Source organism: Rhineura floridana, chromosome 17 (genome assembly GCF_030035675.1).
Source record: "Rhineura floridana isolate rRhiFlo1 chromosome 17, rRhiFlo1.hap2, whole genome shotgun sequence".
Lineage (NCBI taxonomy): Eukaryota > Metazoa > Chordata > Lepidosauria > Squamata > Rhineuridae > Rhineura > Rhineura floridana.
Genome location: NC_084496.1, coordinates 17,046,965 through 17,063,014, shown reverse-complemented (window position 1 = coordinate 17,063,014; position 16,050 = coordinate 17,046,965). Strand labels below are relative to the sequence as shown.

At 43.7% G+C, this 16,050-nt stretch overlaps 1 protein-coding gene across 3 annotated transcripts in view; it reads right to left on the bottom strand.

The window, feature by feature from the left end:
- The window catches only part of TRRAP (transformation/transcription domain associated protein), a 321,632-nt gene that overhangs the window by 108,872 nt on the left and 196,710 nt on the right, over window positions 1-16,050 (bottom strand). For 2 of the 3 annotated variants that reach the window (XM_061599260.1, XM_061599262.1), the window contains exon 57: window positions 607-798. The exons of the other annotated variant lie outside the window; for it this stretch is intronic. In XM_061599260.1, the coding sequence (XP_061455244.1) occupies window positions 607-798 (192 nt within the window). The remainder of the gene's footprint in view (window positions 1-606; window positions 799-16,050) is intronic. 3 annotated transcript variants of the gene reach the window in all.

Sequence of the window (16,050 nt, the reverse complement as noted above, 5' to 3'; positions counted from 1 at the left end):
TTATCCTGGTTTGGGTGCAATGCTAAGACAGGGATCATGGCTTGTTTCTTCCCATTGTAAGCAGAAAGGAGCGAAAGAGGCCTTTTATGTGTGTTCATGCTAAACCATCAACTACAGTTTACCATGGCATATGAACTGGGCTAATGAATGTGCCTACATTTTTTAAAAGTGTCCTTCAATATTTTTGTTTGCCAAATGCCAAAAACATAATATGGCATTGCTTTTCAAGGTGGGTGAGAGAGAGAGAGAGAGAGAGAGAGGGAGGGAGAGGGAGGCAGGGAGAGTGAGAGAGTGAGTGAGTGAGTGAGTGAGTGAGAGAGAGAGAGAGAGAGAGAGAGAGAGAGAGAGAGAGAGAGAGAGAGAGAGAGAGAGAGAGAGAGAGAGAGAGAGAGAGAGTAACATCCTATACCTTGCTCTCTGCATGGTTCCTTGCAGGAAACCTAGAAACAAACTTCTGTATAGACTCTATTTTTTAACCAGAAGCACTTTGTGCAGCAGCAGCAACAACAAAAAAATAATACACTCTATGCTTAGTTCTGTTTGTTTTATCATTACAATAATGAGGGACCTCAAGAAGAATCTAACAACTCATTCTCTCTGTCTCACCTGAAGAAGGGGTGTGTGAACATGAGAAACCACTTGAGGAAGTCTTCGCCATTCCCGGATAGCCAAGCCACTGGCCATTTCTACCAGGCGCTCAATGTAGTTCAGCTGTTGTTCTTCAGGATGACAGATTGCCAAGTATCCACGGTACATGTTGACCTTCCATGCCATCTCTTTGGGGCAACTCAACTCCACCTTGGGTCAAAACAAGACTCTAAATGCACTCCAAAATAAAAAGAGCATCTGGGTTCTCAGACATGACACAAAACCATGTTTTCTGCTAACCATAATGAAGAACTCACACCATGGTTTAGATCTGCATGGCTGCTACTGTTTCCCATTTGCTAAGGATTCAGATTAATAAGTTCATATCCTTCTCTGTGGTGCAACAGTCTTTTGTGGTGGAGCAATTATCCAAACTGTGGTTACACAACAGCAAACTACACATAGCAAACAGCGCAAACCACATAGCAAACCACTTTCAACCTGTGGTTTCAAACCCTAATTTTGTCAGTTCCAACGAAGTTCTTTTGTTGGCAGACTCAGACTTTAAAATGAACCAGACTCAGACTTTAAAACAAGCTTAAAATATTGGCAGACATTAAAATAAGGATGGGGAACCTATGGCCCTCCAGACATTGCTGGAGAACAACTCCCATCAAGCTTGATGACTGGCATGCTGGTTGGGGCAGCTGGGAGTTTGAGTCCAACAACAACTGGAGTGCCATAGGTTCCCTGCCCTTGCATTAAAAGAAACCATGGCTTAGCTGAACAATCATGGAGCTTGCACTGCTGCCAAAACCAGCATTGGCATGAGTGAAAGAGGCACATTTAATTTCAAAGAACTGCTTATTATTTCAAGATAGCCTGATTTGTGCATCATGAAAATGTTGTTACAGTGCCTTGCAAAAGTAATCAGACCCCTGACCAATGCTCTCATATTACTGTATTACAAATAGTATATTGTAATCTCATTCTGTATGACATTTTATTTGAAACACAGAAACTCAAAATCAGTTATTGAAGGTGATATTGGTTTTATGTTGGCAAATGTTGGTAAGAAAGATAAAAACCTGAAACATGTTGCTTGCCTAAGTATTCCCCTGTGCTGTGGAAGCTCCCAGTTCACGCAAATGAAAGAAACTGCATTATCAAGGACACAATTACCTTACCAATGGCCTCCACCTGTGAACCATTAAAGTTGCTGTCACATTGTCAGGATAAAACCCCCAATGTTGAAGAATCACTGGTCAGGCTGTGGATTTGAAGGAAAATGAAGACCAAAGAGAGTTCTGCAGAAGTGAGAGATAATGTAATACATTTGCATAGATTAGGAAAAGGGTAGAAAATAATATCCAAGTGTTTGGATATCCCAATGAGCACAGTTGGATCAATAATCAGGAAGTGAAAGCTGAATCACACCACCCAGGCACTCCAAGAAAAGGCCGTCCCTCAAAACTCAGTGCTCGAAGAAGAAGACTTGTGAGAGAAGCCACAGAGAGGCCAACAATCACTTTGAAGGAGCTACAGAGTTCAGTGGCTGGGAGTGGAGTAATGCTGGACCAGTCAAGCCTATCAAGAGCTCTGCATAACACTGGGCTGTATGGGAGGCTGGCAAGAAAGAAGCCGTTACTTAAAAACTATCATCTGAAAAGATGTCAGGAGTTTGCCAGAAAGCATGAGAATGCCCCAGCTGCCATGTGGGAAAAGAGGTCTTGTGGTCAGATGAGACCAAGATAGAACCAGAGCTTGGAAAAGTTACTTTTTTGAACTACAACTCCCATCAGCCCCAGCCAGCATGGCCACTGGATTGGGCTGATGGGAGCTGTAGTTCAAAAAAGTAACTTTTCCAAGCTCTGGATAGAACTTTTTGGTCAAAACTCAAAGAGCTATGTGTGGCGCAAACCTAACACTGCCCATGCCTCAAGACACACCATCCCTACAGTGAAGTATGGTGGTGGCAACATCATGCTGTGGGGATGCTTCTCATAAGAAGGGACTGGGCATTTTGTTAAAATTGAAGAACAGATGGAGCAAAATACTGCAAGAAAACCTGTTTCAGTCCACTAAAACACTGAAGCTTGGGAGGAAAGAGACTTTTGGTCTTACTGTGAAAACAGTCTTCTCTGTGAATGTCAAAGATGATATCAGGTGGGTAAGTAGCTCCATTTAGTGGTTGAAGGCAGAAGAGCACTGTTGATTTTTGCAGGAACTTCTTGTTCTGTGTAGCTCCCAGCTTAGTTCTTGATGACAAGCTAACTAGTATTGAGAGGATTGACAGGAAGTAAGACATGAAAAGTCAAGCAACAGTACTCATACACTCTCTGCAAGAGGCCTACCAGGTATCAATGATTGCAGCCCAGCTCTCCTAGGGAGTGGCCCTGATAACATCTTTGACATGCACAGAGAAGACCATTTTCACGGTAAGACCAAAAGTCTCTTCTCCTGTGCATGGAAAGATGATATCAGGTGGAACATACCAAAGCTGACCCATGTAGGGTTGGAATATTGCTGGGCTGAACTCATTGACAGTCGGAGAGGACATGCTGTAGCACTCTCCTCCCAAAAGCTGCTTCTGCAGGTGCATAGGTATGGATCTTATAGTGTCTAATAAAAGTATTGGGAGTGGCCCATGTGGCCACTTTACACATCTCCGTTAGCGAAGCATTTCTCGAGAACGCCGTCATTGTGGCTGCTGCTCTAGTGGAATGAGCCACTATCCCGGCTGGTCGCGCCAGTCGCAGTGAAGTGTATGCCAAGGTAATACATGCCCTGATCCACCTAGAAAGAGTGGAGGTTGAAACCTTGTTTCCTATTGAAGCTGGATGAAATGAGACAAATAAACTGTCTGTCTTGCGAAAGGGCTTAGTTTTGGATATATATACTTCCAGTGAGTGCCATGCTTTTTCTGGGTTAGGGCAGAAGGAAGGGAACACTAACTCTTGTTGACAGTGAAAGGTAGATAGAACCTTAGGACGAAAGGAAGGTACAGTACGAAGCAATATCCTATCTTTATGAAAAACATAGAAATTCTTATCTACAGACTTATCTTATCTACAGATTCAGCTCAGACAGATGATGGGCTGAAGTAATGGCCACAAGGAACAGGACTTTAAAGGATAGTCAACGGAGGAGAACTTGACTTAATGGCTCGAAGGGAGGGTTCTGTAGGGCCATTAAGACCTTGTGTAGGTCCCAAGTTGGGTAATGATGGACCGTAGGTGGCACCAATAACGTTGCCCCCCCGAAGGAAACACCTCAGGAATGGTGAGAACCGAGTGGCTTTTCAGGAAACTTAGATAGGATTGACGACAAAGTCGAAGCCTGATGTCTCAAAGTATTTGGCCTGAGTCCCATTGTTAAGCCCTGCTGTAGGAATGAGAGGATCTCTTTAATACCTACCTTACTTGGATTTACGCCTTGTTTGTGCGACCAAGACAAGGCTTTCCATGTGGCCTCATATATTCAAATGGTAGAAGGGCACCTGGAGGCCATCACTGTCTTCACAACTTGCCTCGGAATGCCTTTTTTTAAGAGATGTTGCCATTCAATCTCTACAAATGAAGAGCCAGCCAGCTGGGATCTGGATGGAGAAAATGTCCCTGTGATAACAGATCTTCCCTGAGAGGAATTCTCCATGGGGGACTGACCGATAGGTTGATGAGTTCCAGAAACCAAGGTCTCCTTGGCCACCAAGGAGCCACCAGCAGAACCTTTGCCCATTCGGCTCGGATTTTCTGGAGCACTTTTGGAATGATCGGAAGAGGTGGAAAGGCATATAGTTGGCCTGGAGGCCACTGGGCTGTGACAGCATCTATTCCCTCTGCCTCTGGCGTCTCATACCTGGCGAAGAATCTCTTCACCTGGTGGTTGAGGCTGGAGGCGAAAAGGCTACTTTGATTGTGCCAAATTGTGCCAGTATTGCCTGAAAGGCCAGAGGATGTAACTTCTATTCCCCTTGATGTACTTTCTCCCGACTCAACCAGTCTGCTTGACTGTTGTCCTCCCCTATGAGGTATTATGCTGTGAGTAACTCCAGATGTTCTTCCACCCACTGGAAAATGAGTGGGGCTTCTCTCTGGAGAAGGCGAGTGTGCATGCCCCCCTGGCGATTTAAATGCGATTTGGTGAACACATTGTCTGTCCTGACAAGCACTGCCCCCAATCTAAGTGTGTCAGTGCCAGGCAGATCGCCCAAAGTTCCAGTAAATTGATTGGAAGGCTGGCTTCCTCCTGTGACCATGTTCCTTGCACCATCTGACCCTTGCAGATGGCGCCCAGCCTGATAGGCTGGCATCCAACGTGATCACTATACATGGGGGATCATGGAACGGTACTCCCTTGAGAAGTTTGGGTTCGTGTGCCCACCACAGTAGAGACTGACGAACTGCAGGTGACAATAATACTTTCCGATTCTGCCTGGCTACTATCTCATTCTGGAATGGCAATAATGCCCACTGCAGGGGGCGAGAGTGATGACGTGCCCAAGGCGTTGTTTGGAAGGCTGCCATCATCAACCTGAGCACTGAGGCTATGTGCATGAGGTCTACTGGTGTGGGAGTCATAAGGTGGGATACTGCAGCTTGTATCTTGTTTATTCTGTCCTGTGCCAGCCGTATCGTTCCCTGTTGTGAGTCTATAGTGGCCCACAGATGTACAGTGCGACAAGAAGGAACTGACTGGCTTTTGTTCTGGTTGATTAGGAAGCCGTGGTCCTTCAAGCAGGCTAAGGTAATGAGCACATCCTCCCAGGCCTTGCTTAGCAATGGGGACTGAATGAGGAAGTTGTCCAGGTAAGGAAATATGTGAAATCCTTGCATCCTGAGGTGGGCTATCAGGGTAACCACAATCTCCGTGAATACCCTGGGGTCAGATGACAGGCTGAAGGGCATGGCCCTGTATTGAAAATGGTCGTTCCCCACAGTGAACCTGAGATAGCGTCTGTGGAGGGGGGAGACGGGGACGTGTAGGTAGGCTTCCTTCAAGTCGATTGAGGAGAGGAAGTCCCCTTTTTTCAGTGCCTCCTTGATTGAAAGCAACGTTTCCATGCGGAACTTGCAGTATTGAATGTATTTGTGGAGGTTCTTGAGGTCAAGTACTGCCCTGAATGACCCATCTTTTATTGCGACAGTAAAGAAAATTGAGTAATTGGCCAAAAATCTCTCCCCTTCCGGGACTGGCTCTATTGCTGATATTTGGAGCAGATGGGAAATCGCTTGGAGGGTTCTTGCCCTTTTGTCTTGAGTCCACGAGAGGGGAGATGGGACAAATCTTGTCGGAGGGAGGGATGTAAATTCCAGCTTCAAGCCGTTTCTGAGGGTACATAAAACCCATTGGTCCAATGACGTGTCCCTCCATTGCTGAGCAAAGCATTGGAGTCATCCTCCCACCGGAGGAGTACTCACATCAGAATTGATGTTTGTTCCCTCTTGCCCGGGTTCCAAACCCCGGTCTACTGGGAATGTATGGTTGGCCCTTTGCCTGTGGATGTTGTCTGAACCAGATTGGTGCAGGTGTCTCTAGCTCATCCTGATGCCCAAGAATTCCAAAAGGACTGTGGCTGTGAATATGGGTGGAAGGCTCTTCGAAATAGCCTTCTGTCCTCTCTTTTCCTGGAGGTGGGCAAAGATTTCTTCTTGTCCTTGGATTCCAAGATGCCTGCTAGTGCTTCCTCACCAAATAACTTGCCTCCCACGTAAGGCTCTGAAGCCAGGTTAGAGCGAGCCGTGGCATCTGCTTCCCAGTGATACAGCCATAGGGTTCTACGGGTGAAGATGCCAACTGCTAACGACCTAGCTGCAAATTGCATGGCGTCCATGGATGCATCTGTCATGAAGGTCACTGCCTGGGAGACGTTTAACAAGGATTTGCGTGCTCTAGCAGGGTCCTGTTGTGGGCCATCCAGAAGGTCCTCTAGCCATAAGAGAGAAGCCCTTGTGAAGACAGAAGATGCTGCTGCTGCTGCTCTGATGGAGAGTGCACTAGCCTCATGTACCCTTCTGAGGCCTTGGTCCAATTTGCGTTCAGTCATGTCCTTAAAGGTGAGCATCTGAGTCTTTAGGATTCAAAGATGGATTTAGAAGATTAACTATGGGTGCGCCTACTAGCGGAACTTTCAGCTGGTCCATGATCTGTTGTTCCAGGGTATAGAACTTGTTAGCTGTTGACACAGACTTCTTGAACTGTAAAGGAACATCAAACTCAGATTTGATCACTTTAGGTGGTAGTGCAGGGAGCTCAAGCACCCTGGATTTAGGTTTTGGGTCTGGACACACAGTCAGAATCCTGGATGTTGACGGAACTGGAGGGTCATCAGGGGAGTGTAAGCTGAGAGCCTCCATTGCCTTACATAAGAGGGGGAGGAAATGGGGTTCTTGGAAAATTCTGTTGCTTGAAATCTCTTCCGATTCTGACTCCCCACTCCAGTCCTCTTCGTCTAAGACAATCAGTTCATTGTCTGGATCGACAGGTTTCTCCTCTGTAGGTTGGGCGTGCCTACCTTGAGCAGCTGCATAAGGGTCAGGTGAATTGTGTGCTGCAGGAGGCTGCAGGTTGGAAGGTGATGGGATTGTTGAGGAAGAACCCTGTGCTGCCTGCGTTCCCTGAGTGCCACTAGGGAGGTGCTGAATGGAGGATACTGTGCCTGAGAGATCCCTAGTCAGATCTGCTAACAGTGAAGCCCCGAGCTGATCCTTCAACTGTTGAAGCATGTGATCGAGAAATGTAGTTGAAGAGGCTGAGTGTGTGCACAACAGGGGTGATATGCTCTCTTTGTAATTGGTGAGCAGAGGGAGAAGAGGGGGGCTGGAACCCTTCCCCTTCTGTAACATGGATGGTCTGGTGAGAGGCAGATGTATCTGTAAAGGCCATGAAATCTTCAGGGGAGGATCTGGTAGAAAAAAATGAATCCAAGCCAGGGTGGGCTTGTATGCCTTCTTCATCAGACAGTGACTCTTGGTCTCTTACGAGTCCTGAAAGCAGTGCTGTGTGAGTCTCTCCCCTCGCCTGCATTATGATCACCAGGAGCTTGCCTGGTCTGGCTTGTCTGCCTGTCCTTCATGGGCACAGGGCCATCTGAGGTCACCCTGCCCGCTATGCTCATTGCCTCAGCCATCTCCAGCCTGTTGGAAGAGGGGCGGGCCATGGCTGTCTCCATCTGGACGTTCGGCCGAAAGGAAGGCCGTGAAGCCTGTCTGGGTAATAGTGGTGGCGCTGCTCCTAGTTTGGGTGGGAGCGGCTTGGGCCTCTTTTCTGGCCTGTTGGATTTGCGGGTTGCTTACCCCAAAAGACTTAAAGCTGTTATTGCAGCTAAAGGTGGCTCTACCAAATCTTAATGTGTGAGGGCTGAATACTTATGCAAGCAACGTGTTTCAGGTTTTTATGTTTCTTACAAACATTTCCTAATATAAAATCAATGCTACCTTTCAATAATTGATTTTAAGTTTCAGTGTTTCAAATTAAAATATCATACAGAACAAAATTACAATGTACCATTTGTAATTCAGTAATATGAGAGCATTGGTCAGGGGTCTGATTACTTTTGTAAGGCACTGTATTTAGCAAGCTTAACCTATGACAAAGTGTGCACAACTTGATATGCCATATTTTCCTTTACTAGAACCTTGTTGCATATTGAGATGGATCAGTCCCCTTCCAGTCTGTGCAAATGTCTTGCGTTCTGAAGTTCATTCCGTCCCATTTTCACATTATTCTATGAAGTTTTTTCCAAGCATGAAAATTTATATTTAAATAACATTTATCACAAAATACACATTTATAAGCATATTTTATCTCAATCTATGCATTTCTAAATTTATTTTATCCTAAAATAACATTTTAATGCATTTTGATAGGTTTTTAAAGCTGAGTACTGGAAAATTCAGAGAAATTTAAAGAATTACATTATTTAATTGCATCTGAGAGGTGCAGACCAGCACAGTTCACTTTGGAATTCAAAGAAACAGGGTGGTATCCAACATCAGTCGTACTCAGAGCAGACTGTGACGCCCTTCCCTGGCTCTCCCTGTCAGGTTCCTACCTGCTTGTGGCTACTGCCTGTCACTAGGCACCACCAGGGACTCCACCAGTTCGGACTGTCCTTTTTTATGGTTTCTCTCTCCGCTCTAGCACAGACCTCACCAGATCCCCCTGCTAGGCAGCACCACCAGTCACGTCCTATAACCAGTATTCCCAGAGACTCTGCCTGAGTCTCTCTCAATCAGGTTACCTCTGTGACTGCGTGCTTAAGCTGTCCCAATCCCTTTGATCTATATAGAATGCATATAATTCTGGTTTGCTCTGGATACTTGTGGTGTTATATTCTTCCCTTCACCGCTGCCACCAATTGTTACAGTTTCCCTTCAGCCTTGGTAAGTACCTTGCCCTCCCCTCTGGTCTGTATATTCCCCAGCCAAGGATCAGGCCTCCGGTAAACCAAAACAGCGTTTATTAAATATTAGAAATAACAAGATTACTTTATAAAGGCACATTAGCATATGGTTTCATCTATTCCTGTGATACTTGTCTTAGTATTAATCCGAACTCCACACTCTCCCCACATCCACCAACTCTCCACACAATCTCCTCTCAAAAACCCCACCAAACACCTCTCAAACAACCCACTAACGTCCACCCAGATTCAACTGTCATTCTTCCTTTTATACGCTCAGCCATTCTAACACTCAGCCAATCATCCAGCATTCTACTGCTCATTTACTCCCCCCTCCTCTTTCATTCCACTTACCACATATCTTCTATACAAACAGCACTTACCATATATACATTAATATAGGAACATCACACAGACCCATTAAAATTAATGGACATGACTAACAATGGGTTTACTCTTAGGTGGAATACAACCCATGCACTGCATGTTCCTCAATAATCCCTAGATGAAAAATGAATTTTATTCCCTTTAAAATTGATACAGATTCAAGCGATGGTCTGGAAGGCTAACATCAACCCTTAGGCAACAATATCTTTGCTTTTTCCAGAAAAAGAGAAGTCAAGGGTGTTTACGAAAATACATTTCCTAGACCTCAGCATCAGTATCAGCTGAATGGAAGCAAGGGTTGGAAGCGCTGCAGATGTTTTAAGTGGGTCATAAGAAGTCTGATCCTGTAGGTCACACTTCAGAACCAGTAAAATCTTAATCATCTGGATTCCTGATTTCTCCATTGGAGTTTGTCCTTAATTGTTCTTGGGGTGCCTTCCAGTCTTACTCTGAAGTAAGGACAATTCTTTCTAGAAACTGAACTAGTGGCTTAAGCAAGGGATTAAAGAGATGCCTGCTTTCTAGTCTATCGGTCCACTCACATAATGGAAGTAAATTTTAAAATGTTGCTTTTATGCCTGGGCAAATAAGGAGCATGGTATTAACCCTACTCCTTGTGTGAAGGGAATCCCCTTTTTACTGCAGTATTTACAGGATCATTTAACTCAACAGCAAATGTATTTGTATTTGAGTAAATACAAAGATGTCCAATGCTCTATAAAAGGTCACCTGGTTATCTTAATATCTTACATGTTCATAAGATTAAGAGACCTGCTTCACCAAGACTTGGGAAAACTGACATGCAGCTGCTCTCTTTTCCAGCCTCTTCAACTGAAGTGAACAGACCATCAATCCAAAAGATTGAGTCAGTAAGTATGAATCCAGAAGCAGCACAGAGGCAATTAGGCCTCTACATCTTTGAATTTATTTAAAAAATGTTTTCTGACTTTTAAAAATCAGAGCAACTCAATTTACAGCTTCACTTATTTTCTCTCTTTAGTTCATTAGTAAAAGGCCTCATTACTGAAAATCTCTCATTCAGTCCAAATGTCATGGCCCCGTCAGAGGACTCATCAGACGAGGATGACTTGGGAGTACCAGCAGCAGACCCAGAAGCAGCAGACCCAGAAGGAGAAATGGAGGAAACTCCTGAGAACCCAGCTCCTTCTCCCCCTCAGCTGCAGAGCACCCCAGACACAGCTGAAGCCCTTCAGCCAGACGCAGGCAGTGAACAGGATACTCTCCCCTCACCTGCAGAACACAGACAACAGAAGGTCAGGCAGAAGAGGGGCAGGCCTGTCCACTTAAGGCCAAAACGCTGAGGGCTCACACCTGTTGACAAACCTGCTCCTTAAAAGACAAACCTTGGCTTCAGCTTGTTGCTGACTACAACGTCAGGCGTGACCACTGTGTGTCTTCCTATCCCCTGAACCTTGACTTGGACTGATCTCTCGGCAAACTAGATCCAGACCTTCACTGATGTCTCTTCTGGATTTCTGGCTTGGCACGTAAGCTTTGAACGGCCTCTGCCCTTATCTTGCTTCCTCCTTGCTACCCTGGCAGATTTATAGCCAAGATGCCGGCTGAGGACTTACGGCCTGGCAATTACCAAGGAATCTCCAGCCCTGCCTGCACCCCCACCGACACTGCTGTCTCAGTGAAGAGCTGACACCAAATTCTGGCTACAACGTGTCTGCAGTAACTGGTGGCTGTCACGTTGATTCAGCCTGTAAGCCTTCACAAGGCAAAACTGTCAGACATGATCAATTCACTTGGATGCAATTCAAGGCTTTAACTATACCCTGCAATTTATTATTTATTGCACAGCTGCAGGAGGAAAAAAAAACCCAACACCAAAATAATTTTATTATAAAATGATTACATAATTATTGAAGGGATTTGGCTTTCTTTAATGGGACCATGGTTCTGTTAAAACAGTAAACATATAGCAACTTGAAAGTGAACACCCAACTGTTTTGTAAAGTAAGGTTTTCAGAAGAGATAGCTTCAGCAGTTACATTATTTGTACTCACGAGTGCCAGACCTAATTTCTCAATAATGCAGAAAACTTTACATTTCCCAACAAGACATTCAAGCTTTGGACACTCCTTTCAAGACAAAATGACTCCTTCATTCCAGAAGCAATCTTTTATCAGGACATGTTTATTTCAACTCTCTATTTCACAGCTGAATGAGAAATGCCACCTGTTTAATTACTAAAGTTTTTATTTTTTTAAAAAATCTCAGATTGTCCTTCAGAGCTCTAACCAACGCTAAATGTACAGAGTACTCTTGACCTTTACCTCAATCAACATCCACAAATATGCAAAAGTATATATTAGTACTGGAACACTGATAGCAAAGCTTCTTGCTAATTTTCCACCAAAACCTTTTTTGTTTTCTTGTTCATGAAGATGCCCCGCAATTCAAGCTAAAGACAGGGTCGCATGTCCCACTAGCATTTGCCCTGGTACTGATTTCTCCACAAAATCCAAACCTCAAACTCCAAGAGAATTTTGCCATTGGTTTGAATGGAATAGTTGCACTCAACAAGGTCCTTTATTTATTTATTGCATTTCTATCTCAGTACTCAAGTCTCTGCCTGCTCCTGTGCTCCTGTCAAGAACCACAACCCACTTGTAATGGCAGGATATGGCAAACAACTATAGCGCCCACAACGCTGTGATACAATTCAGCTATGCCATGCAACGTGATAGAGAAGCTCAAACGATATGATTACTGTACAATACACCTTGTCTGAAGTTCATATTTAGCCTAGTTATTGACTGGTCTCTGCTATGCTTATCTGTTTCAGTCTAGGACTGTTCACGCACAACTCTGACAACTCATCTCTTTGTTCATGCTGCTGTCTTCCCATGGTTACACACACTGAAGCTTTGCACTAAAACTGGAGCAAAGAACTGAGAGTTTATTATGCAAATACAAAACACCAGATTAGCACAGAACACAATTCTGAACTCCAAACACAAGGATCTATCTGGTATTCTCACTGAGATAGCTTTGCTCTGAGTAGGTTGGATGATGCTGATACTTAAGCTTTACTGAGGGTTTTTTTTTTAATTGTATTAAGGTAGAAAAGTTCTTAAACATCTCTGCATGCCTGAATTATGGACTTACCAGCAAGACAAGAAGGAACTATATTTTGAAACCAGTTCTCTTCTTGCAGCCACTTAGATTTAAAAATGTTTAACACAGCATGAATTTCACTCAAGCTGAACACATACTCAGATATTTTAGACATGAAAAACAGAACATCACGGAGCAAACTACCAAATTTTGAATGCTCTATACCAGCTCCAGTTTTAAGGACTCATTCATCATGTATACACACTGATCTAACGCATATTCTCAGGTGGTACCTATGAAAAGTACAAGGGTAAACAGTATGATTCCACATTGCTCAGAAGGATGCAAGAGAGAGGATGTAACTATATAGTGTGTCATAATGGGCAAAATTCACTTATTTGAAACCTGACATTTTTCAGCTACTACATTAAAGCAAATATGCTACAATCCTTCAATTCTCTTTACTCCAAACTTGGAAAAAGAGGAGACAAAATAACAGCTCAAATGTTTTCAGGCATTTAAACAATAACCTATTCTCTACCTCATCTTCTTAAGAAGAAATTCGACTCTGCGAGATAATTCAGGTCAAGTCAAGCTATGCTGTGATGCCTTAAAGGAACAGTGCCAGATTAGCCATGGTTTGTGGATGGCAACCAAACCAGGATCTGAAAGCATAGTTTGAAGCTGGCTTGCAAACCACACTTTTGGGCTACTTGAACGAACAAACCATGGTCTGGAATATCAGCCCACCACCAGAGGCTATTATTTGAGACAGCATCCAGGGACTCTCAAGGAAGCAGAGGAAGTGGAAAAACATGAAGTGGTATTCAACTAAGTCCTGCTCAGATCAGACCCACTGAAATTTATGAACCTAAGTTAGTTATGTCCATCACCTTCAACAGGTCTACACTGAGTAGGGCTAACACTGAATACCACCATACACATTATGGATCGTCTGTGAATCGGGAACATAAATCATGGTTTAGAGTCTAAACTATGGCTTTGTGTTGTGTTTAAGTCAACCTGTTTTTCCCATCTTGTATGCTGAATGTATATCCTGAAAGTGAACAAGTTGTGAAAATCTGGACTCCATTGGAAAGCATTAAATGTTTATCGTCTTGTCTGCCTGTGCAAAGGAAAGGCGGAACCTAACTGAAATACCTAATAAATAGATCACATCTCATAATCAATCCTTTTCGCCTGATATTCACAGATTACCACTAAATTTTGCCCTTAAAGGAATTTGTTGCCTTGTGGCTTAGATTTAGTTTTCTTAAGATGCTTGTACTTGTCTTTCACAATGGCTTCTACTGGAATAGGCTAAATGGATATGAAAGAAAGTCAAGTCAAAATACAGGCTCCATGCAAATTTAATGTTGCCTTATCACTAAACCATCACTGGCTATCAGCAGCACCCTTGGGCTTCCTCCTCTCTTCCATTTCCCCTCTTCTGTTCACTTTAAAAACGAACTATGGTTAGCATTAAATATAATAACCATAGTTAGCACCTGTAATTTCCCAAACCTCCAAACCAAAATCGGGAACCATAGTTTGAAATGGGTTTCCAATTCTGGAATGGAAAAAAGTATAGTTTGCAGTACTCACAGTTTACCTTATTTGGACATCACAGCAAACTATATTTGTTGCAAAACAAAAAATGAAGAAGGGAGCACACAAGTTTGAGGCACAGTGCCAACACCCAAACCATGGTTTGACCATGACATTTGAACTAGGCCAGTGAAACATATTTGGCTAAGAGTCAAGCACAATTTTTCTCACAAGTCTTCTGTTGCACCCAGATTATGTTGATTTGATTTCCTCTGTATTAATATGAAAAATAAAAACATTACTTGAAAGAGTGTTAAAAGGTTTTAATAGCTTATTATCCTGCATGATTTTATACTAAAAAAAAAAGATGTACCACCTTGTATTATTTTAATGCTACGTGTTGTATATTAAATTGCCAGAGGCCCAGTCTGCAATTATTTTGACTAAGATCTCTGAATGATGAGCAGCCCAAGCCATTCTACTTCTGCCATTTGCTAACAAAAAACTCAAAACAAGTTTTATTGATTTCTTGTCCTTTCAGTTGCTGAGCTCTGCCGTGAAAGTTCTGCTAGGCAGTGCCATTAAGGACTAACACAGGGCATCTTGCTTTTGAATAAAGCAATGGATGCTATATCATTAATGAAATTATGCCACCCAAACTGAAATATATCTCAATTAGCCATCAGGTGTATTTTATGCTTTCCTTTCCAATGCCGGCTTTAAGAAAGTAAACAGAGTGAATCAGGAGGTAGGAGTACATCACACAGGACTGCACTTAGCCGATGGCACAATTTCTAGAACCAAAAGGAAACAGGTAAGAGCCCAGAACTGTAGAAGGAAGCATGCCCAGGTATAAAAGTGAAAATTCTTCTTCTCTCTTCTTTTGGCAGCCCTTCCTACATGCCACTGATTGCTTTAAGATCACCTGGTCATCTGTACCACCCTCGCTTTCCTGGAGCACGTATTTTTCCACCATGCCTAACTGTGGTTAGCTGGTACCATGAGCAGTGAGTTTAGAACTAACCAGGGTACCAACTGCTAGGCAAAGGGCAAGATGACACCTCACAATTCTATGTACAGAAGCTGACCAGCCTGGTAACCCAGGATCTGAAGTCACAATATGAGACAATTTCTGATTCTTGGTTAAGCAGGAATGGGCAAGCTCAGTTAACATAAATCTGATGTAACGACTAACCTTGGTTAGATCTAGCGGGGAAATTTGTGTTCCTCAAAGTAGGGGGGCATATGATCCCAACACTTATTCTCAACTGCTTAACCATGGTTAAACAATAACAAAATTACTTCTGAAAAGCTCATAGCCTGTGGCTTTCTATTTAGGTTCGACATCAGGGATGGGGGAACCTATAGCCCACCAGGTGCTGTTGGATTACAACACCCATTATCTTTGGCCAAGTTGGCTGAGGCTGATGGGAGCTGGAGTCCAACAACATCTGGAGGGCCACAGGTTCCCAATCATTATCCTACATTCACACAGCAATACACATGCTAACAAAACAAAGAGGCGCTTAATCAGCCAAGGAAGGGAAGTAACAGTCCTCCAAACAGTAAATCGCTAGTGTCCTTGGGTATATCCAGAAGTGAGAGCCTAAACCAGGGAAGACAGATTGTATTTCCCAGAAGTCACCTTGTGTCAACCACAAAGTCAGGCAAACAGCCATCCCAAACTAAATAGTAGTTCAATATCTTGTAGTGATATTCACTTTACTCCAATGTACTTAGAATGGAGTCAGGGAATAGAACTTTCCCATTACTGTGATTGGGAAGAGAGGAGAGTGTCTAGCTCAAATGTGGAGAACCTTTGGCCTTCTAGATGTTGAACTACCACTCACATCACTTATAGCCATTGGCCATGCTTGCTGGGGCTGATGGGAGTTGTAGTTCAGCAGCAGCTGTAGGGACAAAGGTTCCACACCCCTGGTAATGCTCCTCAAATGGGGGCTAGTTAATGATACTTTTTGTCTTCACTGTGACCAGGGACAGTAGCCCAACTAACTTCATCTTGCCCCATTGACAGA